The sequence below is a fragment of the Anopheles funestus genome, chromosome 3RL (genome assembly GCF_943734845.2).
Source record: "Anopheles funestus chromosome 3RL, idAnoFuneDA-416_04, whole genome shotgun sequence".
Lineage (NCBI taxonomy): Eukaryota > Metazoa > Arthropoda > Insecta > Diptera > Culicidae > Anopheles > Anopheles funestus.
In genome coordinates this window covers 67,355,642-67,382,450 of record NC_064599.1, presented here as the reverse complement: position 1 = coordinate 67,382,450, position 26,809 = coordinate 67,355,642, and the positions used below count along the sequence as shown (strand labels likewise).

The window sequence follows — 26,809 nt, the reverse complement described above, 5'->3', positions numbered from 1 at the left end:
TAAAGGGCTATAATTTATAATTTTTTATAAGTATTATGTATATGTTTATCTTAATTTCGAATCAAAATTTCAATTATTTAAAAGAAATGTTTATTATCGACCCATCGTAATGGCTCTTCCATGGTATCATGTCTTGGTGTTTGGTCTGATGTACCGAAGTTTAGTGATCGAATCTCATCTGGATCGCTACAAGAATAGTTCTTACAGACTTAAACAACTTTTAAATCAATGATTCAACTAAATTAACTAAAAAATAAATAAATGAAGAATCTTTTATACTAAAAATGAACCCACTCAACAAAAAGAAAAAGAAGAAAATACTAAAAATAAAAAGAAAATATTCGAACAAAATTCATCAATACAAAGTGAATTAGTTTTAATAGTAAAATTGGTAATAGATGAGTGAGCAACTCAAACAAAAATAGTTCACAAATTGAAAAAAAAAACAAACAAATACAGTACAAGTTAAACTTTTGTACAGTATTAAGTTAAACTGTTGCAGGGTTTGCAGGGATGAAATATTGAAGTTGAAGAACCATTTCTGGATTTTTTCCAAGTTGAAGTGAAATATGCGGAGAGGTAGATTGGGAATCTTTTTTTCCCTTCTCAAGATTTTGCAAAAGAAAATAAAACACTCATTTGAAAAGTATTCTGACATTATGAGGGCGTTTTTTTTATAAAGGACTTTTTTTTCTAGAAAACGAGAAAGATTTCTCATTTACTTCCACTACAACTAATAAGAGATTTTCCTAAGCAAAAGATCACATGACTTTTCCTGTGACATCTCACCGATCTCACAGCTGTTGGCAGTTGAGTGGAAAACACATGCCCCAAACAATGTGCGCCACCAAAAGCAAGGGGGACATTTCAAATGCTTATAGCAAAAATAGCATGCCCCAACACAGACCAAGAACGTGGAGGGAAACATAACGGCATCTTGGGTCGCCATGGTTTCCATCGCAACACGCAGCATCGAACGCCCTTGGAAGGGGAGGGAAAACCCCTACATTGTGCGCCAATCCTTTACAGCTGACCGTGCGTTTACGCACACAAGCTCCAAATTTAACCAGGTTCTATTTGTCGGTTCTATTTTGATTTAACATAATTAATGCTGTTGCTATTTGGGAGAAGAATAAGCCCACAAAATGGATCTAATTGTTGTATTTCGCGCTTTTTCCATATACAGCGGGAATAGAACGATCAATCATCGGCCAACCGTTAGTAGCACGAGCATTGACATCATTTGTACTCGGTATCTATTTTACATACAGTGCACACTTCTCGCGTGGCTCTACTTTTATCGTGGAAATACGATACGGTATGCTGCTTATCATCGGTGGAAAAAAGGTCACAAGGAATGTTCAGGTCGTGTAGAACGCGGTCACCGTACTACAACCGTTGGTGTCAACACACCTGACTGCGTTGCTAGTCACGTGACGATCGTAAACTGTAATAGAATATCGTTGTGACGATTGTAATTCTTCGTTCTTCTTCATATGATTTACTCTAAATGCCAAGCTAACATTATAAACATTGCTTGGTGTGATCGTGACTTGTGAAAAATTCAAATGAATTTCCTTTTGATACACAACCTCTTAATGTACATCTCCTAACAAATCTCATCAAAGTGATCGATCGTGATCGCGCAGAACATTACCTCCCTAGCACACTTGATCTTTTACAATATCACTGCTTTGTTAGAAAATGTTTCACTTTTCAGCTGTTCAGTTCAGTTTGCACTTTTCGTTCGAACGTTCACTTTAGACTGCATTCCACTATTGTTTTTCCTATTTATGCAAGCGTCCTTCTTTTGCGTCCTCTTTCGTCTCCTCTTTCGTTTCCTTTATGCTTCTCTTGTAGAGGATTTCTGTTACCTATTCGAAGCAGTGTGGGTGAGATAGGATATCTATCACACATACAACCCAAAGGGATGTTCTAACAAGGATAAGATCATTGCTTGAATCATGCTGGCGAAGAGATTTTGAAAAATCTCTTCTGCTTATCTTACTTCTTGCTTATCACTTAACATGCTTAGGCTGGTTTTGAACGCTGATTATGTATTCTCTTCTCCAACGTGATCGTATCTTGCGAATGGGTGCCAATCAGAATATTTAAAATCGAAAAGTGTATTTGGGAACAAAACGAAACTTGTTCTGGATTTCAGCACTCTGACGTAAGTTTTTTTGGTTTGGTTATAAAACCTGTTTCCCTACAAACTCGATGCTTAGGGGAACATATTTCGGGATAAAATCTAGCAAATAACGTCTTTAATAACTGAGGGAATTGATAAAAGATTCGGTTTTGGAACAGTTTTATTTTAAAACTTTATCATACACTTTTGGGAGGAACTGAAAGACACTGGAACTGTATTTTAGTTGTTTTATGGTTAGGTGCAATGTATTTATTATTGTGTATTCCACTGTGTTAAGCAGTGCAATTGCTTGAACTTCTTTAGGTGAAAAAGTTCAATAAAAACCTAACTAAAAAATTAGACTGTTGATTCCAATTTTGTACGTTTTTCATTCTGCCACTTATAAGCTACTTTATAAGAACAAAAATAATGGGAATTCATCGCGTCTTTTGAAGAACTTATATTCTATTAAAATTTGCTTAAATATAGTTCTCATGCATGTTTTCATAGCAAAGGAAATATTTGCAAATCTTTTGCGCCTTATCATTCACTATTTGCAACGCATATTTCAAAATTTTCTATATTCCTCCGAACGTTTGCCACCCCTGACCACAAACTGACGTTTCTTCGCATTGGCATGTTGACATTGTTTTGACACCTCAATGGCTTGTTTTGCTTTTTTGTTTTGATACCGATCGATTTGGCCAAAATCAAATTCTACAACACACCTCTTCGATAATCCAATTTATTCATAAAGGTACGGGTCGTGGTTACGGTAAGGCGCGTCGTCAGTTAACCTAGAATAGTGCATCCTCTCCGCTGTAGACTACAACGTTTGCATCATCGACAATCGTGATGGATGTGGAAAGTTTAAACTGTTTGCTCAGCGGCGAGTACGGGCGGGTGAAGGAAGCGTTGGTGAAATTCAACAAACAGGTAAAATTGCACGTAATTCCCATGGGCGCGTATGAATCTGCACGTTACTCAATCTTGGATTCCATTTTTTGGGGGGCGAATTGATTTTTCAGAATTCCCAAGTGTTTAACTTTACGCACTTTACCAGCACCGGCCAGTGGGTGCTCATATGGAACAAATTGTTCGACTACCTGGCGGACCCGTCCATGCCACACCGTGTCGATTGTTTGATGGCCATCAAAGTGCTTGCCCGCGACAAGACGTATCTGAATGAAACGGTGAGCGTGGAACAGCTCGACGGCTTACTGCAGCTGGCCGGTATCGGACCCGCGGATGGGTGTGACGCACCCGAAGAGGTCCAGGTGGAAGCCCTCAAATGTCTCAGCAATATGATATTCCAGAGCACCAAGTGTCAGGAAATGTGTCTCAACAATGCTTCCACCGAGGGTATCATTAGGCGCGTTAAGATGTACAAGTACGTATGGGAACTGTGAGTTGTCAGTGGCGTGATACACGTTTGTTGATTTGTTCGTAATTCTTAGGGAGGCACCGTACGGATACGATATCAAGTATTTCGATATGAAGCTGCTGTTTCTGCTGACAGCGATCAATTGTGATATACGAGCCAAAGTACGCGATCAACTGCACGGACTGGTGTACCTGGTGGAAACGCTTGATCTGTTCATGAGCCAAGCGGCAATATTTAAAGAATTCAGCGTATGTATCCATCGCGGGATGTATCTTTGAGAAACTTTTACTTAACCAAATTTCTCTGCTTTCCCTCTAATCAAATAGGACAAAGATTTAGATCTAATCAATGAAGTGCTGAAGGTGTTATTTAATCTAACCGTGCGCTCATCGAACAATCTCGTTCCGGAGGAGGAAGAAGCGACCGAATTCCATCGTTTGGTAACCGTACTGCACGATCTGTTCTTCTACCGTACGCTGAACCGGGACAAAATCGTACTGTTACACTCAAACATCGTCAACCTACTCACGAGCGTCCCCGTAAGCTGCTATGTGGAGCTCGTTTCATCGTTAAATGCAAAACACGACTGTACGGGTACGGGCGACAGTGGTAACGATCCGTCCACTGTCGTACCGTTCGAAGGTAACAATGTATACGTGCTGCACGTGCTGGTAGAATTCCTGCGCAAAAACTTCCAAAAAGCGGAAAAGAAATCCGACCAATACGAGATGCTCTCACCGATACTGACCGTGCTGATAAAGGCGGTACGAGCGGACGGAGTGCATCGTCGGTATGTGCGATCGATCGTTTTGCCACCGTTGCGTGATGTACGGGATCGTCCGGAGGTGGGTAAGGAGCTGCGGAACCATCTGTGCTCGCTGCTGACCAGCCCGTGCACCCAGATTGCCGATCTGTCGGCCGAGCTGCTGTTTGTCCTGTGCAAGGAAAATGTGGGCCGAATGATCAAGTACACCGGGTACGGGAATGCGGCGGGTCTTTTTGCCAACCGCGGGCTGCTCGGTGGTCGTACGGGCAATGGAGGCGAACAGTACTCGTCGGACAGTGAGGACAGCGATACGGAGGAGTACAAACAGATACAGCACGCCATCAACCCGGTGATCGGATGCTATGAACCACCGAAACCGAACCCACTGGAGGGTATGTCCGAGGAGCAGAAGGAGTACGAAGCGATGGAGCTGGTGAAGCTGATGGACAAGCTACAGCGCCAGGGTTTAATACAGCCGTGTAAAATCGGTGAAGACGGTAGACCGCAACCGGTGGACCATATAATGGAGCTGCAGGAGGAAATACCGGAACAGCAGAGAGATCACAAGCGAAAAACTTAAGCACCGCATTGTCGTGCGGGATTGCATTCCAGCAACAGAAGTATTTATCCACTGTCCCGGAACCCTTCCCATCGGGGTGGTTTTTTTTTTTTTTTTTTTGGGTGTACCGGTTATTAACCACGATCGGTAACCGGTTCAAGCGCGTGCAATGGTTTCAACAAACCCCGCAGTATTTTCCGATCGATCACCGATCTACCGAAGGGCGGCAAACGAAGCGAAATGAAGATAGGAAACAACATACAAAACGGCTACCAAAAGCGATGCCAAACACTATTTAGCTCAAATATTCATCGCCGTAAATGACACACCGGACAACGTCGTCTCTAACTCTCTTTCTATCTCTCTCTCTTCTTCTCTCTGCACAACATTTGCCAAACATATTCGACCTACCGGATAGGTACCGGATAGACACACGTGTAGACTTAATGTTTCACTTTCTTTGTCCGTAAAGTCGTTACGCATTTGTGTTCCAAGCAGAAGGGCATTATTAATGTGTTTAAAATAGGTACTGCTTCCGTCGGGGGGGGAGGGAAAAGTTTTTCGAACGATCGAAACAAAGGGCAAAAATGGGAAAACTATCCCGGCGAGATCGATAATTCCAAACAGCGTGCGTTTCGAGGCGGCGCGAACAAACGTTAACATGCTTATCAAGCAACCAGCACCCGGATAGATAGATGGTACATTCATATACATGTTTATCCATATTCCATTCACATCACCAACGCGTTTGCGCTGCCCATATGCCACTCCAAACGCCCAACGGCCATTCGATGTTGTTATTTATTGTGTTTTGGAGACCTGGTAGGGGGAGGAGCTTTCGGGCCTTTTGTTTTATGTTTTTTTAATCTCGTAACTCCTGAATGTTGTAGTCTGTTGTATTTATATCGAATCATGGATCTCCAGCCAACTTCAGCCAATAATAAAACATACCTAAATTATGTGACGCTACATATGCTTTTTGTTGAATTTAATTCTATGCCGTCGATTTAATTAGGATGAAGAAACATCCGACACGTGGGTATGATTTTACGGACCTTTTTTTATTTACTTTTTTGTTTGAATGTTTTTTTTTGTTTAACGGTTTTTACATGTGGCACGGTTTAGCTGTTTACCATTAGCCAACCACGCACATTCGTACACTCGCTCGCTCTACACTAGAACACGCACGGATCGTTCGTTTTCCGGGCAGCTGTGGGAGAAAGTTAAACTCCTACTGGATGTACTGTGGTGGCGTTGGTTTTTCGAACTCATCTAACTCAGCATCGTAGTACAGGGCAGCACGGTACGGTCTCAGCTCCCAGGGAACCTGTAAATTAGGGCAATATTCAAGATTAGCCTGTTGTCTGCGCTTATCGTACAATTCAAACTGTTTGTCCGCCAACAAACTTACCTGATCTTCCATGTACGTCAAATTGACGCCCAAATCTTCCAGCGTCGGAACACCTTTCTGCACTTCGTCGCTAACGTACTCGCGCTCGACACGTTCCGTGTGCACATCACCGATCGGGAACGATGGTGTAAGCATTTCCGTCAGCAGCACCTTAATACGGAACGTCGGATCGTAGCGCAGATCGTACCGATAGTAGCCCCACCACTTCTCGTCCTTGCGCATCACCTGATGGAACCAATCGACCAGCGCCGACAGTTTGTACCGACGCGGACCGACCGCCTGATAGGTTTGGCCCTGACTGTCCGCATCCTTGATAGCATTCACAATACCTTGCGCCAGATCCGAACAGTACACCGGCTGCTTGATGGTGCGTTCACCCTTGTACCACAGCGGCATGGCACGGAACTGTCGGCGCCAAATGTGCGCATAGTAGCGCAGGAACCGATCCTCCTGACCGTAGATGTCCGACGGGCGGAACACGATCGCATCGGGGAACTCTTCCCGCACCGCCAACTCACCGTAGTACTTGCTCTGCAGAAATTTGCTGCCTTCCTTCGTGAAGAACGGTTGCGGATGCGGTGTTGCATTCAGGCTGGAAACGTGTACAAACTTCTCCACACCAGCCTGGCGCGCAATGCGAGCCAACCGCCGTGCACCGTCCACGTGCACATCCTTGAAGTTGAAGTTCTTCGTTTCCCAGTCGCGACCAACCAAGTTGATAACGACGTTCGAGTGTTTTACCGCCTTGTAAATCGCTTCCTCATCGCGCAAATCGTACGGATGGAACAGTACCTGGCCAAGATCACCGACCAGCTTGAGACGCAAGGCTTCGTAGTGATCGGCACGGTACGGGATGATGACTTGACTGCCAATTTTGCCCAGCTTGTTGCACACGTAGCGACCAAGGAACCCGGTGCTGCCAAACACCGTCGCCACGATCCCGTTGAAACTTGAGCGGCCACCGGTACCACGCTTCAATGCTGCCAGATTGGTGGTTTTCAGCTTGTGCGGTGCATCGCTGCTGTAGTTCGCCTTCAGGCACACGATACCCAACAGCCCGGTTTGTTGTTCTGCAATATGGGAAGAATGGCACAGGATCGACGATTCGATTAGCAGCACCCAAAACAAATTACATAACAAAACGGATGGATTGGGTTCAGAAAACGATACAGCTTTTGGCTAACCCGTTTGTAGACAGCGCGCTAATACTTACTTGCCAGTTGCACCCCATTTACAAGGATTAGAGATGCCATTTTCGGGACGAAAAACCGAATTTACGGGGCCTCTCGATTCACTGATTTCGTTCGGATTCCTTCCCTGCTGTGTTTTTTGTTGGGAAGAAAAACCATTTCACAGCTGTCAGCGAACCGTCGCACTGTGGTGACGTTTGCGAGCCGTCAACACAATAAAAAACAGTTGAATTTTATTGTTTTACAAACTGTTGTATGAATCTATAGAACCATAGAAAATCAATGTGGAGTTTGAGAATCTCAAAAACCTCAAATATGTTTTAAATACAAATTATACAAATTGTTTCCTACTCTGGTAGCCGATTGTCAGAAGCGATGATATCAAACGTCTGATTATGTGCTGTCAAGCGAGCGCCATCAGACGTTAAAAATCATAATATTTACATTTTTTGTACACATTCCATTTGACAGCCGGCTCTCGTGAAGAATGTGGCGGCCGAATAAAGTTATGCTGAACAGTTTTGTTTGTTAATACATCTTTAATAGGGCTTCTTCTATCTAAAAATGTTACACAATATTGTAAAACTTGGTCACCTACGAAGAAAAGTGTTTCATTTGTTGCCACATGTACGATGGACCGCTCGAAGAAGCCTCATTACGAGTGCCCTCGATAATCCTGAAGTTGATGTAGCACTCAGTACCGGGTATGTTTGCGTGAAATTATGGCACATTTGAATTAAAATCTTAACTAAGGACCATTCTGTCGTTCTCAGGCGAATTTTAAGGATATCATCTGGAAAGTATGCACGATTCGCCGATGGATGTTCTGTCGTAACGATAGGCGATACGGCTGTTATGGTAACGGCAGTAGCTAAACAAAAATCACAAAATGCATCTTTTCTACCGTTGGTGGTGGACTATAGACAAAAGTCTGCTGCAGCCGGTCGTATACCGACCAACTTCCTTCGCCGTGAGCTCGGTCCCTCGGAGAAGGAAATACTTTCTGCAAGACTAGTCGATCGTTCGATAAGGCCCCTGTTTCCTGCTGAGTTTCGCTACGACACACAGATCGTTTGCAACATGCTGGCAATCGATTCAGCAAATCCACCAGACGTGCAAGCAATTAATGGTGCCTCGGCCGCACTTGCGTTGAGTGATATTCCATGGAACGGTCCCGTCGGTGCCGTGCGTGTAGGTCTTGTCGACAGTGAGGTGATCATCAATCCGACGCGCAAAGAAATGCAGCTTAGCATGCTCGATCTCGTCGTAACGGCAACTCGGCAAAATCTAGTCGTTATGCTGGAAGGTCGAGGCAATGTAGTCAACGAAAACGAGCTTCGAATGGCCATCAAAAAGGGCACCAAAGAAGCACAGCTTATTATTAACGGTATCGAGCGGCTGCAAAAAACTTACGGAAAGCCCAAGCGACCTCTGGAACCACTGCCGGCGGTGGATGAAGAAATTCAAAGCGCCGTCCGGACGATGTCGGAGATGAGACTGAGAGAAATATTTCGAGACTTTTCGCATGATAAGTTTAGCCGCGATCAGGCCGTCAGCAAGACGCGCACGGATACGATCGATAAAGTTTGGTCGAGCTATCCAAGTGTCGATCCGAGTCTTATCTCCGAAACATTCAACAAGTTCGTCAAAGGCGTGTTCCGTGAGATGCTGCTAGAAGAAAATCGTCGCTGCGATGGCCGAGGACTTGATGATTTGCGCAAAATTAGCTGCTCGGTAAACCTTCACAAACCTCTGCACGGTTCGGCATTGTTCCAGCGCGGTCAGACGCAAGTGTTTTGTACGGTAGCGCTAGATTCACCCGAAAGTGCATTACGGTTAGACCCGATCGCGTCACTTGACAGTGGTATGAAGTCGAAAAATTTCTTCCTACATTACGAATTTCCACCGTATGCCACGGGAGAGACCGGAAAAATCGGCCCAATTGGACGGCGTGAGATAGGGCATGGTGCGCTAGCTGAGAAGGGTCTCTTGCCAATTATTCCCAACGAACATCCGTTCACGGTACGGCTTACATCGGAGGTGTTGGAATCAAACGGATCCAGCTCGATGGCAACCGTGTGTGCCGGTTCGATGGCATTGATGGACGCAGGTGTTCCGGTGCAAGAAGCAGCCGCCGGTGTAGCCATAGGTTTGATAACAAAGTACGAAAACAGCGACACGAAACATTTGGAAGATTATTGCATTCTTACGGATCTGCTGGGCATTGAGGATTACATGGGTGATATGGATATGAAAGTGGCCGGAACACGACGCGGAATGACGGCAATACAGGCCGACATAAAGGTGCCAGGCATACCGCTGAAAGTGGTCATGGAATCGTTACAGAAAGCGATGGAAGCACGCTTTAAGATTCTCGACCTAATGGACGAGACGATCGCTACGACACGCACGGTGCGGAAGGATTGTTGGCCAGTAACGGATCGGCTGGTAATCGAAGCTCACCAACGCTCCAAGCTGCTCGGTCCCGGTGGTACCAATTTACGAAGATTGTACCTTGAAACTGGCGTACAGCTAACTTCTGACGATGAAACAAGCTTCCGGATATTCGCTCCATCCGAGGCAGCAATGCACGAAGCCAAGGAGTACCTTGAGAATCTGCTGAAAGCGGAAAAGATACCGGATCTCGAGTTCGGAGCCATCTACACGGCTCGGATAGTGGAGTTGCGCGACACAGGCGTGATGGTCACGTTATATCCTTCGATGCCACCAACGCTGCTTCACAATTCTCAACTCGACCAACGCAAGGTATGATTTTGTAATAACGACAAATTTAAATTTTCAAAAGTACAATGGGTATTCCAATGCTTTTCCAGATCGCCCACCCGTCAGCGCTGGGTTTGCAAGTAGGTACCGAAATACAGGTTAAATACTTTGGGCGTGATCCGGTGTCGGGATATATGCGACTTTCGCGTAAAGTATTGCAAGGTCCTGCAACTACCATGATTCGGAATCTCGATCGTCCTGCTGCGGCAGCAGGCGGTACTAGCGCCACGAATCAAACAAACAACGAGGTGGAGGATGTGAAAAGTTAGTCTTTATTACTCAGTTTCTTGTGCGACTGAACTATGAAGAAACCCCGTACCCCGTTGGTAGGTAGATCGAGACTAATAGTGAAATAAATGTGTACATATTCTATCCTTAAGAACTAATCTAGCTTGTCGTGCAAAGAGCCTCCTTTCCACTTAAAGGCGAAGAAAATATTATGTTTTAAGATATCCCTACTGATAACTTTCAGGGACTATCAGCGCTATACCGGCCGAAATGAGTTGCGTTTTGCTCAAACCCGGTGCAACTTCCATCGTAATCGTACAAAGCAGCACATCACGCGAAATGTTGTTATACAGTGGCACCGGTAACACATCATCCCGTGTGGATGTTTTGCTTATTGTTGTCGATTCACGCGGCTCATAGTTTAGCTCAAACGCACCTGTCGCATTAACATCCGGTCCTTGATGTAGGGCTGATTGTTGAATGGCTAATTTATTCTGCTTCAGTGTACCTCCATCAATCTGGTAAAAGAGCATTTAAGGATGAGATTTTCATTGGAATGATGAGACCTGAATTTAGTGAAAAGCTTACCAAAAGTGAAGCAACTAATATTCCCTTCTTTGCCGATACACCAACACCAAAGGTAGCGCACAGTGATAGCTCTGTGGTAGAAATGGCCGCCTGTTTAGATCTGCTCAGCTTCAGTGCCGTCAGCATCGCTTCCACGTTGAACAGATGGTTGAAATCGATTTGATCAATGCTAGCCCGTTCGAGTAACATTCCATACATTCGCTCCGTATGGTTTTTCTTGAACGAAACCGCTCTCAGGTATTCGATGACTGTTTTCGGTCCACTCCAAACACGACGCCACTGGATCGGCACCAGATTATCACAAATTGTCGTCAACAGTGAGCGATCCTTGGCATTCAGAAGCCCAGCATCTTTTAAGGCAACTTTCAGTGCTTGGAAACTTTCGCTGATCGTGGTATAAAGATTTCTAGCAACCGTCAGCTCTGATACGATAAAAATCATCCACGGCTCGGTACTATCGCGTGAACGTTCCACGAGCGAATTGAGTTTGCCAATAATTGACGCCACAGTTCCTGAGGAAGAAGAACTGTTCGACGAAGTGACCAGTTTGTTCCACAAACTTACAATCGGCCGAAGTCGTTTGTCAAAGTTCTGGACTGTACCGGAGGAGAAATACTGTGAGCGCAATATTTTTAGCGTATTGCGACAGAATATAAGATCCCGCGAGGCATTCGTTGAGGCAGGAATACCGTAAAGCGTAGGACTGTCTGTATCCGGGAGTTGGTCAAATGCTTTCACATAATCCTGCCGATTGCAAAAAGGGGAAAAAAGTTAACCGAAAGCCTGAAATACATTGAGAAAAAAGGGCACTAACCTCGACGTGACTCGAATTGGGTACATTTATATTGAGAAACATCGGCTGCCAGCGGCTGGTCATAATCTTTTCATCGATAAATTCTCTTATGAGACATTCCAACCGGTTGAAATCTTGATCGTTGTCTATTCTGCCACCGTAGCTAAGCTTTTCGCTTAAGCCTTGTACCAAAGGCCAAGGAATTTTTTGAGTACTTCCAGTGGCAGCATTTTCTACGTACTGAATCATGTCCATGGCGGTCCGTAGATCAGCGTCTGAGAAATCATACCGCTTACTCCATCCTGGAAAAAATTATAACTAGAATAACGCGACATGTACTAGAATGGTTAAGAATAAGCAGCATTTACCCTGAGGAATATACGATCGTCTTTCTTGGACGATGGAATGCAGCAGAAAGAGTCCCACGTACAGTTTGATCGTTTTGTAATCTCGCTTTTTTGCAGCAATGCTTTGCGAGTGTTGTTCCAGCAGTAGTTTCAGCTTGTGCTTCAAACCAGCCGGCGGTTCATACAGTACCTTGTTGCACTTCTTCTGAAACGCTTCACCAATGTCACGATCCGTTTCCGATGTTAACCAAAGCCGAAATCCGTCCGCCAGGGACACCGTTTTGAGTGCATCATCCAACGTGGTGGTCAAGAATTGTGGTACCGTGTGAACGTTTTTGATGCAAATCCAACTACCTGTGTTGGCCGCATCCTTCACTAACTTCAGTGCTTCCATTTCTTGTCCCTTACCAATCGAAAACTCATTGTACTTTGTCAAACCAACGCCCGGAGTTAGCCGTGCATGGTCTCGAATTTCTTCCGAAGGATCCATCCCAGAAGACGTAACCAACAGCAGCGGTTCCGCCGAAGTTGACTCTTCTGCAAGGCTTTTGATCGACGGTCGTGTGCTGTAAAGACTTTTCACTCCCAGCATGTTCCGCACCGATCGTTGAATAGTTTTTGTGAGCAAATCTGGTCTTAATATTTGGGCGATCAGTATCTGTTGGAACTCACTTAAGGACACGGGGGCAATAGCTTCATCCGCTTCGATGTACTTCTTCCAGGCCGTTTCATTTGTCAACTCAAGGCGCCCGTAAAGTTCCGGGTGTAAGGTTTGCAGAGCTAGAACTTTACCGCCCAGCTCTGGCCGTATCCATCGAGGACACTGCCCATCGGTGGTCGATGCGTCAACGTTGGTAAAGTTATGCACAAATGATTCCCATTCTCGCTCCGGAAGCAGATCGGGAAAGGCTTGTTTGCATACGTTTAATCCTAGGATGATCTGTTCGTCCTTAGGAATGCTTCGACTAAGCAGCGAGAACACTCTCCGTACCAGAATTCTGTACAGTTCATCTTGAACTGCGTGTTTATCGTTATCAATCACACTCAGGAATATTGTGACATATTTTCCTACGTTCATTGAATAGAATCGGCGGAGTCCCATGTACAGCCGAGCGGCCATCTCGCTGAGCGTGGTTCGTTGCGTGTAGTGCTCCATTATTGTGTCACGAACATGCGTAAATTCTTCCAGCGATTTTTCAATAGCACTCGCACTACCCTTGATGCTATTTAGCGTGTTGAGCAACGGCTCATTCTTCAGTATATCGCCCTGAGCTGACGAAAGTTCCTGCAGTAGCTTATCTTGCAGATTTAGCTTTTCCTTCATAAGTTTACCCTCTTCCTGGAGCAGCTCGGTGCGCTTTCGTTCGATTTCCGGCTGCTTTATGTGTACCCATTTGTACGTCAGCACATCCGTCAGTCCGGCCGTGGTGGTAGTAAACTTTAGCATCATCAACTGTGCCCGCAAGTCCTCATCGAGTGCTAGTGTTTCGTTTTGTGTAATCAGAATTAGCTTAAAGTCGTCGTGAAGATCAACCGTTTTGTTCCCAACGTGCAGTAACTTCTTGTTGAAGTGACTCTGCACGGCCGTACAGAACAGTGAAAGCAATGGTGCCTGTATGGCATTCACATTTTTAACGATCAATATTTTGCCGAACCGTACCGCTAATTCCAAACTGTAAGCAAATCGTTCCGCACCTTGGCTCGTTAGCTCAAACGTGCGGTTCAGGTACGTCAGATAGTTGGTCAACCACTGCTGCCCATATTCGGATGGATCGATCAGCAATGGAATGGGCGTAGAGAAGTACGAAAGCGAAAGGAACTTTACGAGCATTGCGGCATTTTCGCGATACTGTTGATCCGCACTTAAACCCATACTTTCCCATATAATTTTGTCTTGGTTGGAGATCAATTGTTCATCTAAATTGAACGCTGGCGTATTTGTTACTTCGGCTAGCTTAGCCATGCAGGCCCTAAAACGATAGAGGATAAAGTTATTTATGAAGTCTTTAGAATTTACCCTAGAAATCTTACTTTCTTTCGTCGAGACTCATCTGCGAAAGGTGGGTTATATTTAGAGCAGTCATAAAACATCTTCCATCTAGGTGTGCAATTGCATCGTTCAATTCGTCCAGCTCCTTACTCCAGCTTGTATACTCGCTGTTCAGATTTTGAACTAATATTTCTGCCGTGTGAAGTGTATTTCTGCAATGAGAAGATTGTTAAGTATAATTATCCACACTTATCTGCTAAAACAATTCCGCTTTGCCTTACTTCGCTTCGTCCAATTTAATCTCCAACATGGCTGCCTCTTGCGTGTACACGTTTAGCTGCTCGGACAGACTACGCACGGTATCGTTCACATTATCCAGCCCACTGGACAACGATTGCATGTCCGACTCGGCTTTGTCAAGGTTTTCCTTTAGCAGATTTTGTTCCCGTTCGAGTGGTTTGATGCTCTGCATCACCTTCGCGTACTTGACGTTCGCTATAACCCACGCGGCCAGTGGAGCTGCTGCCGCGGAAGCACGCTTCGCATTGCGTTGCTCGTACGATTCCGATTTAGCCTGCAGCAGCTTCTCAACGGAGGCACAATTTTCCGGACTTATACGAGATGGATCCAGGGAACGAATGTCCTCCTTAACACCACGCTTGGCCAAAAACGTTTTCATACTATTCCAGGAAGTATCCCGAATGCCCATCAGACGTAACACACCTTCCAGAATGTCGCGAACGATTTCCGGCGGAGCGCGTAGTGATCGTATCTCGGATAAGGCCTCTGTTTTGATCTGACCCACAGCGGCACTTGCCTCACGCAACGTCGGTTCCACCAGGCTGAGTTCCTCTTCAATGGCCCGCTTCCGTTCGATAAGCTTCTCGCTGCTCTCCTGGGCCTGGCGCTGCAGTTCAAGAAGTTCCGTTTTCTTATCGTTTGCCGAACTCATCGTGTTAGAGATCATATCGAGTGATTGGTTCGCTAGTTTGCGCTTTTCCGCCAAAGCTTGCTGTTTCTCTTCAGCCACAGCCTTTAACTGCTCCACGACGCGATGCGTTTCCGAAAGCTTATCGACACCTATCTGAATCTTTGCTTTATACTGTTCCTTCTGGGTCTTCTCCTGTCCGTACAGATGGAAGTACGTGCGTATTAAATAAATACGCCGCAACGGACAAACACTCCAATCGGAAAGTTTCAAAACAATTAAATCGTTGAAGTACACCGGTAGTGGTACGATCACGCTCGGTTCCTGTTTAGATTGTTGTAAAGCATCGCCAGTGACTCCAATTACCGCGAGGTAATTTCTCAAAGCTTCCGCACTAGATACGGCTTCCGACAGTATGCATATCATTTCCGATTTCTGATGCAATGCAGGGTAGCTCTCAAAGAGCGTTCGTACGGTGGGCGATCCCGATTCTAAGATCACCACCAGATGGAAGTTTGATCGTAAACGTTGAATAAAGTACGCCCCCAGTGACATCTGAAACGATTCCAAAGCTGCTTGAGGTTTCAATGGTGCGGCAATGTTTTCTAAATCATCGCCGAAAAAGTCCGCCAAATCTCCACCGGCTAGTATTGCTTCACAGGTTTTCATTGCATCCGGCAGATAACTGGCTACGGCATGGTGCAAAAAGAAGGCAACGGGTTCATTCTCGAGTGCACAATTTTGCATAACTATCTTAAGGTCGTTGTTAAACTCCCCCATCGAATAGTGGCGCGACATCTGAGGAAACGCTACGCGTACGTTGAGCATTGTACAAGCCGTGTACAGCGCTTTCAGTCGGCCTGATCCCGCTCTTCCAACCATAACCAAGTTCACGCAAGGGCGTGATAAAGCTCGACAAATAGCTACGGTCGTTTCGCAAAAAGCGTTACTCATTGGTACATCAATCAGGACATTCTCTGCATCTGAAAATGATAATACATGTTGTTTAATAGTTAGAACATTCTGTACACAAAAAAGCTTACTAGAAATACTTACTACAAATAGCAATACTATGGTCAATCATAGTGCGCCACTGATCGAACGATATCATGTGCATGTCACCTCGCCGTTGAGCACCTTCCTTTGGCACAAACAACTCACTTCGTTCCACCCGTTCCAACTGATGGAACTCTTCGCGAATAATTTCCTCAAACTGGTCACGATCATTTTCCGATACGAGACGATCGCGAAAAATACGACTGCACTCGTGCTGCAGAGCTTTGCCAAAGTTTTCCTCCGTGTAGAACAACAAACCCGATATCCACTTCTCGATCATTTTTGGCGTAAAACGGTAGTGCGTTGTCTCGCTGTGGCGAAACTGTTTGTTGATCCTTATGTACACATTGATGATAGAACGTACCAGCTCGTGAAGCTTTAACCGTGTAGATCCCTTAACCAATTGGTTATACACGGGAAGCAAAATACTTCGTACGATGCTTTCCATGTCCTGCTCGGTTGGTTGTCCGAAGCGGATCAAACGGCAGATGGAGAGAAACCGTGGAGAGAGTATCGTTTTCTCGAGATCCGTCACCGAGGCACACACCTGCACTCCGCTTACACTTATCCATTCGACACCATCCGAGTAGAACCCGTGGCGGTTGATGAGCTGTAACAGTAACTCCACAACTTCACAAGTACCCCAAGAGTCCACCGTGCAAAGATCGATGTTCTTCAGGTACAGCACAATGCGGGAGAAGTTTGGACGATATTCCTTCCCTTTGACTGTTGTTACGATCAGTGAGTTTTGTTTGAGCGTGTAGAGAATGTTGGCCGTGGTTAGCTGGGCACTGCAGTTGATCGTTACTAACTGATAGCCACTAAACTCGCTTACGACTGTTTGCAGCAGTAGACTCTTCCCATTACCGCTTGGACCGACAAGCAGAGTTACGTGCCGTTCCTTAGAAGCAATAATATGCTTAAGCAAGTCACTATTCAACTTCATCAGTGGAGTCCTGACAAGTACATTGATATAGCTTCCATTTTCAATTGTAGCCCCCGTAATATCATCCGTACTGTACATCTCGATCATGTCTCTGAAGCTGTTGTAATAGTGATACTCGGCCACTGCAGCGTCGGTAATCGCGATGTCTGCCCAAGCATATACCTGATTGGAGAGTGCATTCTTTGCCGGCTGGTCAAGCACTCCATTCAAGCCGCAAAGTAAATCGGCACAAAATTGATCCGTGTTTTTAGCGCTTTCGATCGCAACGAGGCCAGACTGTGCGAGACTTCCCAGTGAATAACCTGACGGTCTTTCCTGATGTTCTTCAATCCAATCGATAGCTCGGTAAAGATGCTGATCGAAGTACGACTTTAGCATATCGTCTTGCGAGTGCCTTGCCAACCAACCAGACACAATCAGCTGGTACGGTAGATCCTCTGCATTCAGATTGATTATACCCATGCGGGAAATTGTAGCTGGCGATGCCGTCGAAAGATCGTGTGTTTCAAAGATGAAGTTTACATTGCTACCGAACTGAATGCGCCAACCGGAGGGGAGCGTCAGAAGTCGATTATCGTCCAGCACCGAGTTGAGTGCCTCAATCCATTCCGGATCGACGTCCCCATCGCAGATAATCCACGACGTCACATTGCGACTTTCCGCGTTAACTGCAACGGCCATCGACGTTAAAACACCGTCCGTCCATTGGCGTGTGTCCGGATCGAGCTTCCCGAGCAGTTGCACACGGTTCATCGATTTTGGTGAGATGGTATGGATGCGTATAATCTGTCCCTGCGCAATCAATGCTTCCTTCAGCAGCGCGATGATGGTCGTTTTGCCCGACTGTGGAGGACCTATGACGACCACTCCCATACGCTTCTGAAGCTGTGCCTGAAGCTCCAAACATTTCTCCACCTGACGATCATTTTGCTGCTGGCCCAATGTAGAGAAGGCATCCACAATTTTTGCTCGCAGATCAACATTTGCACTGGTCGCAATAGGTATTGCAGGAAACACGTTAGTTAATAGCACATCGAAACGCTTGGCATCGGATATTATTAGGCGACACATCAAGTTCGCCCGAATAACGTTAACCACTACTGCTGCCTCTTGTGTGTATTCCCGCGACTCGCCATCGATACATTTGAGAGCTCCTCCACATGCCAAAAGTACGGCTTTAAGCTCTCTGAGACCCCAGTCGTAGTGTCTTTGCCGGGAAAGAATCTTGTGCGATAGCTCAAACAGTTCCACTATTTGAGCTCCGAGTCGATCCGCGTGTTTGAAGCCCTCCACAAACAGTGTGACGCGTGCGATTTGCTGAGGTCGTGGAGCTTGCATAGCAATCGGGCGAAACAGTGCCTGCAGATTAAGCGGAAGCTGCTGCCGACCTCCATACTCTTCGCCAGCCGGATTGAGTGTGACAAACACGCAACAATGCTGATCGAGTGGAATTGTTTCGCCGCCCATGATGACTTCCGTTTGCTTGTCTTTAAGAGCCCGCTGGAGTGGTTGTATCAGCATTGAAATGGACGACAGTGTTGCCTCCTGCAGACGGTTGAACTCATCGAAACATCCCCAGGCACCGCATCGTGCCAAACCGGAGAGAATGAGAGCCATCGCGGCCGTATCGATATTTTCATCACAATTAAACACCAGTACTAACCGACCAAGCATGGCACCGAGCGATTTAACGCACTCCGTCTTTCCCGTACCGGCCGGTCCGAATGGATTACCACCCAGCCCTAACTGCATGGCCTGCGTTAAGATCAAATAACAGTTGTGCGCCAAGGAAGTGTACACCAGTTTGCTGTAATTGCCCAGAAACTCGTACGAGTATCGGAACTCGGCATACACCATGCGTACCGTAACGTTTGCCTTGGGATCGGCGTAGAACTTGAGCTGCTGCAACCAATACCAGTCACTCACGTTTGTCACGTTGTGTGCAAGCAGGTAGTCGACCGTGGTCTGCTGGTACACCAGATCGATTAGTAACGATCGCAGCTTAATGCCCGTAAGCTGACTTTCGCTTTGGTGCAGCAGCGCCGAGTACTTTGAGATTTCATTCTGCACGTGCTGCTTAAGATTTGCCAACTGCATCCCGATAATTGCTTTTTCTGTTCGTTTGGTGAACGCGATTGAATTGGCCAAACAAATGATCTGCATCGGAAACCGTTCGATCGTGCTGGTATCGAAGGAATCAGTCACTTGCAAACACTGCACGAGTAATGTACGTAACGTGTCCTTAATCTTCTCCACCAGTACGTTTAACCAATCCTCGACGGGTATCCCCTGGATTGTAATAGGATCAGCGAGTTGAAGTTCGTCTCCTTCCTCGCTAGCAAAACCCATCACCCTGGTCGAGCTGTCCTCCAACAGTAGACGGTAAACGCCGGGAAAAAGCTTTCGAATGTGCTTCTGCACTATGCTCTCCTTGGACGACTGTCCAAGCAGCTCCAGCAGATCATCATCGGACAGGAAGTAAAAGCGCGAAAAAGCGTTACGTTTCGATTTGATGTACGCACTTAATGCGTTTTGACATCGCGTGATCTGTCCCTGCAACGTTTCGATGATCGACAGCACATTGTTGATCTTGTTCACCGAAACAACTCGCGGATCGTCTGCAATTTCTTTCATGATGTAGCGAAAGTTTTTGTCGATGCTCCGAAACACGGCTTCTTCCTTCTTCAACGTTCCCACGCCGAAGATTGGCTCGAGGTAGATCCATCGTTTCTGTATCTGGTTCAGATGCGTCACGATGTAGTCGAGATTGTTAAGTTTTTCTTCCCAGACATCCGCTTGGTCGGAAAATGACTCGAATGATGCCGAATTCTTGGCAGACTGTAGTAGAAACTGATTGTCACCTATCTTGTTGAGCGTTTCCACATAGTCTTTTATGAGCTTCATCGTATTTCCTTTCGAGTCGGTGTAGTCGATCAGCTTCAACATGGCCGTAGCACTCCACTGTTCCAGCTCCACAATAGCCTGCCGTATAACGTGCTCGGAAGCTGCACTGCGTACGATAGCCTGTATATCCACAGCCTGATCGAGCAATCTGTCACTAGCACCCAGTACATCACCCAGACAAAGGTCGTGCTGTGACTTTGAATCGATCGCTAACATCATGCATAGTTTTGCCCAATGCTTCTCAATCAAGGCATCAGACTGCAGTGTAGTCAGTACAGGCAGTGCGCCTTTATATCTCTCTATCGTGCTGTTGATGCGTGCACTCGCAACACTGACCGGTTGCCCGACAGGTGCCTTTTCCCAGCGGCCAATAAAATCCGTCAACAGATGAGGCCGGCGACGATAGATTGTCCATTCTTCGTTCGCCACAGTATCGTAGTCGTTGAGGAATTCATTAAAAATATCCCAATTTTTGCCTTGCTCCGTAATGTCCTGCTCGAGTTTGGCAAAGATTTCGTTAAACTCCTTCGGAACGGTTATATTGAATTTTTCCGTTTGTTTGCTAAATGGCACGAATGAAAAATGTTAGTAGCAATATGCATTTTAATACCTCGATCTACTTACTTCAATGATTCTCGTTTGCCGAGAATCTGCTTCCACTGGCTTTGTCGTTCACGGAACAGTGACATGTCGGCGTTTTCATTTGTCTAAAAAAATTAATAGGAACAATTCATCACAAAGTTTTGTTTTGTATGATTTAACTACCCCCTAGTCTTACCTCCAAATCTCGAATAGTTGATTCCCACCGGATGGAGAACTTTTCTGCCTCCTCGTTTAGTTCATTGATTTGTCGTAGAATGTTCTCCTTTATAATGTCCAGTCGACCTTGCAGCAACGTCTGGTGGTTATCAATCAGTGGTTGCAGCTGGTTCCACTGTAGCAGAATGCCTCCCAAAGCGGACACCCGTTCCTTACACCAGCCGGCTAAACATGAATCCTTTCCTTGCAGAGATTTCATCAGCTCACCCATTTTGGGTAGATCGTGAATGATCTTTTCATACTTTGCACTCGATTCAGCTATTCCCAATTCGTCCTGTGGTATGTTTTGCAGCACATTGAACGAGTACGCCAGATACTCTTGGATCTCTGCAATACTATCCAAAATGGACGTTCGCAAGCTACCAGCCAACGCTTCCCAGTAGCGTCGGCTAAGTGCTTCGATATCACTACATAGAGGGGCATAGTTCACGATCAAACAATCGATCTCCTTTTCGCGTTCCTGTATTCTGGCCAGCTGTTGACTAAAGCGCTTGCAGGCACGAAAATTGTTATCCCAATGCTGCCAACTCGTACAGTGTACCGTACAAAGCTGCTCCAAGTCAACCATCCCTAGCGCCACAAATGGTAACCAGCTATCGCGAAATTCCAACAACTGACGGAACACAATTTCTGCCTTCTCGTATATAACGCCAAAGTGCTGATAGTTTCGATCAATCATAACTCTAAACAGCGCACCACTCTGATCCGAAAGACCCTTAAAATTGACGGGTTTTTCTATGAATCTTCGCACCTGTGAATAGTACTTCGAGCGAATTTCTTCTAGCGTAGGTCGAAATTGGATCCGTTGCTGACGAAATATTAAATCTACGTGTATTTCCGGTAGCTTTTGATGTACATCCAGCAGTCCTACAATGTACTGGTACTCAAGAACTTTATACAGCTGGTGGTCCCAATGCAGCTTGAAAGGGTTTAAATTGCCATATCCCTGACGTTCCATGTGCACAACGATATCGCGCAAATTGCGTATCTCTTCCTTCCACACGTTCGCCTGACGGATGAGATCCGTGTCCATTAGCTTCAGAATAGCCTTGCGAGCTTGCTCATGATGTCCAGTAAGTAGATTGTTGTCTTTCAACAACCGCTTGACCGCCTCCTGTAACGCTTCGATGTAACGCTCCACCGATTCTTCCTCGCTCCAGGAAACGGACTCACTTTTCACAAGTTTCGAAAACTCGATCGCATTTTTTAACATAATCGGTCTTATGCACGGCACCATAACGCCACCAATTGTGTTGTGAAAGGTGGCCACTTGCTGCAGCCGCCGGGCATGTGCAACAAAACGCATCGAATGGGAAACGTTGCGAAGGATTTCTGGCGTGTGCTTCAATCCCAGATTCTGCAAATGGCGAGCCTCATCGATGAAGGTGACCAGTTTCGGTCCGAACGTTACCTTCATAAGCTGATTGTCCGACTTATCAAACACCACGACGGGTTGGTTTTCTCTCAAGCTGCAATGGTACAGAAGTTTGATTAATGATCACCCATCAGTCTATTGTGTTGCAGCTGCTACCTACCTCAACACTCCATCCCGTATGGCCATCATAGAGTTTTCTGTCCACGTCTCAAAGTTACCTCGGATGAGAGCCTGCATTTCCTCCTTGAACTCGGTAATTCGCTTCAGCGCTTCCGCTTGTCCATCCCGGTCACGACACAGGGCACTAACGATCGATTCAAGCTGTACCAGTTCGTCCTCTACCACCCTATAGCAGCGCGTTTCGGCGACAATCGGGGTCACGTTGCTCTCAGTAAAGTTCGTAGAGTTAAGCATTTCGCGCAGCTCACGTATCATCGTATCGATGCCACGAAATACTTGATTGCGTTCTGAGGCAAGCGTTTCCATGATCAGCGGACGGGTTAGAATTTCCTTGTAACGATTAAATACCATCACCGTGTGGCGAGGATTACCGCTGGTTTCGAGGATTTTCTGCTGCAGTATGAATGCCGCACTTTCATCAATCTTGGCGAGTGCATGCTCCATTTTGGCTTTTGCCGTTTCCCAACGTTTGTTCCCGAGCGGTGTTAGATCATAAATATTTATTCCTATACAGTTGGTAAAATAGTTTCCTATAAATTACAATCTTCTGTTTGTATTCAGAATTCTTACCATGAAAAGGTAAAGCGACTTCGTTCGCTAGCGGGAAATATTTTTCACTTTCAAAGAACAATGCATAAAGCAGATCTTTCACGTGACGTATTTCTAAAATCTGTACCAAAAAAACAAAAAAGAGAAAAAGTTCTTGTTTCATTACAAACGCTCTATTCCGTATCGCAACAGAGAGTTCTTACCTCTTTATATCTGGTTTGAAATTTAAGCAAAAGCTTCGATCGGTACGGTTCTCCCAACCAAGGGTGAGGCTCACAGTTGGGCCAAAACAAGCGGGTCAACGAATCGAATGTTTGTATCCAAGAATCGAGTGTTTCCTTCACATGACCAATCGCGTCATCCAACGAAACCGTCCCAACATCCCACACATCTAGCTCCGTCAAATGCTCCGTACAGGAATTTACGACTCGTACGGCTGGAATAGAATATCCAGTCTTTAGTGAATTTTCCCACCGAAACAAACTTCAACACAATGTCCTACAGATCATATCAAAGATGCTACACATTCGGTTTTGTGGATAATGATTTGGCAAGCGCCATATTTCGTCCAGCGCAGACTGACAAACGTCGATCATTTCGTCCAGCTTATTCAAGCTCATTGCCTCATTGTCGCTGCAATAAAGAGAGATGGTTTAATGTCAGCATGGTATCGTTAGCAATAGATTAATACTCGTACCCGAACTGTTGACTAATTCGCTCCAAAATCGTTGCAAACGATCGAGCCGCTTCCCGGTCCGCCTTGATCGGCAGTGCTTTCGTTTTGTGCATCCAAAAGCTAACCTCATCGTGAAGTGAAAGAATCCCGGACTCTGTAAGTCCCAACGATAGTCCCAGACTGGAGTGAAGATTCTGCAGCAAGGTACGAATCTCCGCCGGATATTCACATTTCTTCAGTATGTAGGGGGAAAACACGCGCTGCAGTGAGTTGTAGATAGACTTGGCCAATCCACCTTCAAGCGTGAGTAATCCAATCTTGGCTGCTCCAGTGTGGCCACTGAAATCAAGGTTCGGTATCTTGTAAAACAGCAAACCATACTGGTTCTCGATCGGAACAGTGTTTTGCAGTAGCACTTCGCCATCGACGGATACGGCTGCCAGCACGGTAACATCCTCGTTGTCAAGGAACTCCTTGATGACGTCACCATTCTCCAGTGTTGTCACACCGAAGAACTCAACTGTGAGTGAATAAAGGACCAGCAAATACAGCACAATTTTAACGATCTTACTAACCTTTACCACCAGCAAAACACTTACCACACGCGTTGTAAACAAATTTGTACCGATTGGACATAATTTTTCTTTAATTTGTACATTAGTTTAATAAGAAAAGGACACTTTTTCGAGAACGAAACGTCCTTACGTTCCAGCTCGGACCGCTGCCTTGAAGAAAACTGTTTTTGTTGTCCCTGGCGCATCGTCATGGAAACCAATGTCAGGAACGTTGGTCAGGACGAAGTTTCGGAAGTAGTACACAGCAAGGACGGAAAGAGAGGAATTTGTTTACACACGGTTGTGAGGTCGTCAGCGACCGGGCCGCAAACAACAGGTGGTTGCATTGTAAGGAAACGGGACGGTCTCCCGGGGCAACGAAATAATATTGAAATGTGTCGTGAACCGTGAAATTATGTCGATCAAGAGAATAATTTGAAAACTAACAAACAAAAGCATTTTCTATGAAAGCTTTATTTCAATATATAACAAATAACACAAAATAACTAATAACGATTTCGTGCAACAAAGAAATCAGGGCGAAGTTATCACTTTGAGTTGTATGTCCTTTCCTTTAGGACAATGCAATATGAGAAGAAACACTCAGTAAAACAGTGGTTAACAGCACAAGAGATGGTACTAAGGTCGTACCGGAATCTGAAACATAAAAAACAGAATTTTGTAATAAATCTCTCTAACAACACATTGGTACAAACTAACTTACTGGCTTTAAAGCATATGTTATTCTTCTCAACGAATCCGCTTAAACATACGCAAGCATTCATAAAACATTCCATCGTTTGTTCGTGCGGTCCTACGTGGAATTGGTAACAGTTTTGATCATCGTTACAACTGTCTCCGTGCACTGGAAAGGTAACGTACGATGTTTTGTAATTAGAACAGCCTATTACTCCATCGAATGATGATCAGTTTGATCAAATCGAACGGTGCAATTGCTTCATAGTAACGTCATTACATCATGTTAACGTCAAACATTGTTACAAGAACCGCTTTTTATCTAAATCCATCGCATCACTTAGAATCCAACGCATTAGGTGTGGGTAATGGCTCCTTTACAACACTACTACTGCTTGGTAATTAAACATCAACAACCCAATTGCGAGGTGTATGTTGAACTTGCACAACCTACCGATTTTCCGCTCGCAAACATTCTGCACCCGATGCTGTCCGGTCGTTTCGTTGGTGAGGTGCAACGGAAATTGGAAGTGATTACTATCGCAGACGCATTTCTGCTGGTAGCAGATCGAGCCGACCCCGAGCGAGGCAATGCACTGGTTCGAATCGATGCAAGGTTGATCGAGCTCGGCCACCGCCAGACAGCTGCTGTTGGTTGCGTCCGTCACATAGTCCACGCCGCAGATGCACTGGCCGGCGTGGCAAATCGAGTTAGCCGTCCCGTTCGCACAATCACCGTCGGTGTCACAAGGCTTCGTGAGGTTAGCTACCGCTGCCGAAAAGAGAAGAAAAGCGATGAAATCATCTGCACGTGAGGTCAACCAATCGATCAGCTAGGTACGAACCTATTATCGAATGACAAGCTCCCTCGTAGATGATGAAGTGTTCCTGACACTGGCAAACCTGTTTGGTACTGTCACAATCGGCAAAGTGATCGTGGTTGGAGCACTGCTCGTTATTTTCGCACTCACCACCCAGCTGTACGGATTCTGTCCGGTGGTCATTGGGAGAAAGAGAAAGGGAAAGGAAGGGAAGACGAGAACGGATGAGCCCCGAATGTGAGGTTAGGCGTTCCATCATCACTGCAGCACGAGCGATGGCACACTTACTGTGGACACACTTCTTCTCCACCCGGCTCGGGAGAAACCCGTCCTTGCAGACGCACCGGTTCGTTTGCTCGTGGCAAAACGAATTCGCAACCTGGCACGGACATTGACCACCGATCTGGTTGGAAACTCGGTTAACCTTCGAAGGGAAAGAGATGCAGGCAAGAGATCGAACGATCAGCTCCCATGTTTGGAAGGGCCGTAGAAAGGTCACGCTACTTACCAACGGCTTACACTCGGTGGCATTGCCGTCCTGCGACAGGTCAGTGCACCGGCAGTGCTCCTGTACACACGTGGAGTTCAGTGTCGCACTGCGAAACGGTTCACAGTCGTGATCGCTCGTGCACGCCAGGTCCACAAGATCTGTGCGTGTGTGTGTGAGAGTAAAACTATTCAACGGCCCTTTGGTGCTTGACGAAGGGTTTTTGCTATATACTTACCGCTGGATCTTGCAATATCCGTAGCGAACACGATCAAAAGCAGTATGACAAATCGCTCCATTGTATCCCTGACCGATATGGGTTTTGCGACTGAAGTGATGGACGACACTGATCGCCAACGATAGAGTACACCGATGGTGAGTTCAACGACCGATCAAATTCTTATCGTTTTATAGACAGTTGATCGATTTTATCCATTTTGACTAATGACGCGAAAGGACTGGATGACTAAAAAATATTTCAAATCATACTCTTAACCCTGTTGGAGATAACATCGAAATACATCAAGTTATAGTCAAACGGACTACCTGAGATATTTTTTTTCTTTATTTTTAATATCATTAAATAAACAGTTACAGGTGTTTCAGATGCAATAAAAAACATAATAGAAGATTTTGCTTGACGTATT

At 45.6% G+C, this 26,809-nt stretch overlaps 5 protein-coding genes across 6 annotated transcripts; 2 read left to right on the top strand and 3 right to left on the bottom strand.

Annotated features, from left to right (window-relative positions):
- The first annotated feature begins 2,702 nt into the window (after positions 1 to 2,702).
- LOC125770816 (synembryn) lies at positions 2,703 to 5,809 on the top strand. Of its 2 annotated transcripts, XM_049440816.1 has the most exons (5): positions 2,703 to 2,888; positions 2,957 to 3,067; positions 3,160 to 3,521; positions 3,589 to 3,763; positions 3,842 to 5,809. In XM_049440816.1, exons 2-5 carry the CDS (start codon positions 2,987 to 2,989, stop codon positions 4,859 to 4,861), a joined length of 1,638 nt encoding a protein of 545 aa, XP_049296773.1. In that variant the 5' UTR covers positions 2,703 to 2,888; positions 2,957 to 2,986; the 3' UTR covers positions 4,862 to 5,809. The 2 variants fall into 2 exon arrangements, with proteins under 2 accessions (XP_049296773.1, XP_049296772.1); XM_049440815.1 differs by having other exon boundaries at positions 2,704 to 3,067.
- Positions 5,810 to 5,880: 71 nt separating this feature from the next.
- LOC125770818 (NADH dehydrogenase [ubiquinone] 1 alpha subcomplex subunit 9, mitochondrial) lies at positions 5,881 to 7,618 on the bottom strand. The gene is made up of 3 exons (XM_049440818.1): positions 7,465 to 7,618; positions 6,252 to 7,321; positions 5,881 to 6,167 (listed from the first exon to the last, which is right to left on the bottom strand). The coding sequence occupies exons 1-3, from the start codon at positions 7,502 to 7,504 to the stop codon at positions 6,072 to 6,074; spliced, it is 1,206 nt and encodes a 401-aa protein (XP_049296775.1). The 5' UTR covers positions 7,505 to 7,618; the 3' UTR covers positions 5,881 to 6,071.
- A 194-nt stretch (positions 7,619 to 7,812) lies between these two features.
- Positions 7,813 to 10,611, top strand: LOC125770814 (polyribonucleotide nucleotidyltransferase 1, mitochondrial). Its single transcript, XM_049440811.1, has 3 exons — positions 7,813 to 8,145; positions 8,215 to 10,207; positions 10,276 to 10,611. The coding sequence occupies exons 1-3, from the start codon at positions 8,006 to 8,008 to the stop codon at positions 10,492 to 10,494; spliced, it is 2,352 nt and encodes a 783-aa protein (XP_049296768.1). The 5' UTR covers positions 7,813 to 8,005; the 3' UTR covers positions 10,495 to 10,611.
- LOC125770813 (cytoplasmic dynein 2 heavy chain 1) lies at positions 10,477 to 24,533 on the bottom strand. The gene is made up of 15 exons (XM_049440810.1): positions 24,204 to 24,533; positions 23,626 to 24,124; positions 23,431 to 23,561; positions 23,132 to 23,364; positions 22,950 to 23,049; positions 22,360 to 22,885; positions 20,784 to 22,293; positions 20,630 to 20,712; positions 16,156 to 20,567; positions 14,453 to 16,082; positions 14,213 to 14,383; positions 12,203 to 14,151; positions 11,856 to 12,136; positions 11,042 to 11,785; positions 10,477 to 10,971 (listed from the first exon to the last, which is right to left on the bottom strand). Exons 1-15 carry the CDS (start codon positions 24,238 to 24,240, stop codon positions 10,681 to 10,683), a joined length of 12,597 nt encoding a protein of 4,198 aa, XP_049296767.1. The 5' UTR covers positions 24,241 to 24,533; the 3' UTR covers positions 10,477 to 10,680.
- Positions 24,534 to 24,614: 81 nt separating this feature from the next.
- LOC125770819 (prion-like-(Q/N-rich) domain-bearing protein 25) lies at positions 24,615 to 26,612 on the bottom strand. The gene is made up of 7 exons (XM_049440819.1): positions 26,401 to 26,612; positions 26,184 to 26,323; positions 25,964 to 26,099; positions 25,700 to 25,843; positions 25,309 to 25,626; positions 24,883 to 25,023; positions 24,615 to 24,815 (listed from the first exon to the last, which is right to left on the bottom strand). Exons 1-7 carry the CDS (start codon positions 26,459 to 26,461, stop codon positions 24,733 to 24,735), a joined length of 1,023 nt encoding a protein of 340 aa, XP_049296776.1. The 5' UTR covers positions 26,462 to 26,612; the 3' UTR covers positions 24,615 to 24,732.
- Between the last annotated feature and the right edge of the window lie 197 nt (positions 26,613 to 26,809).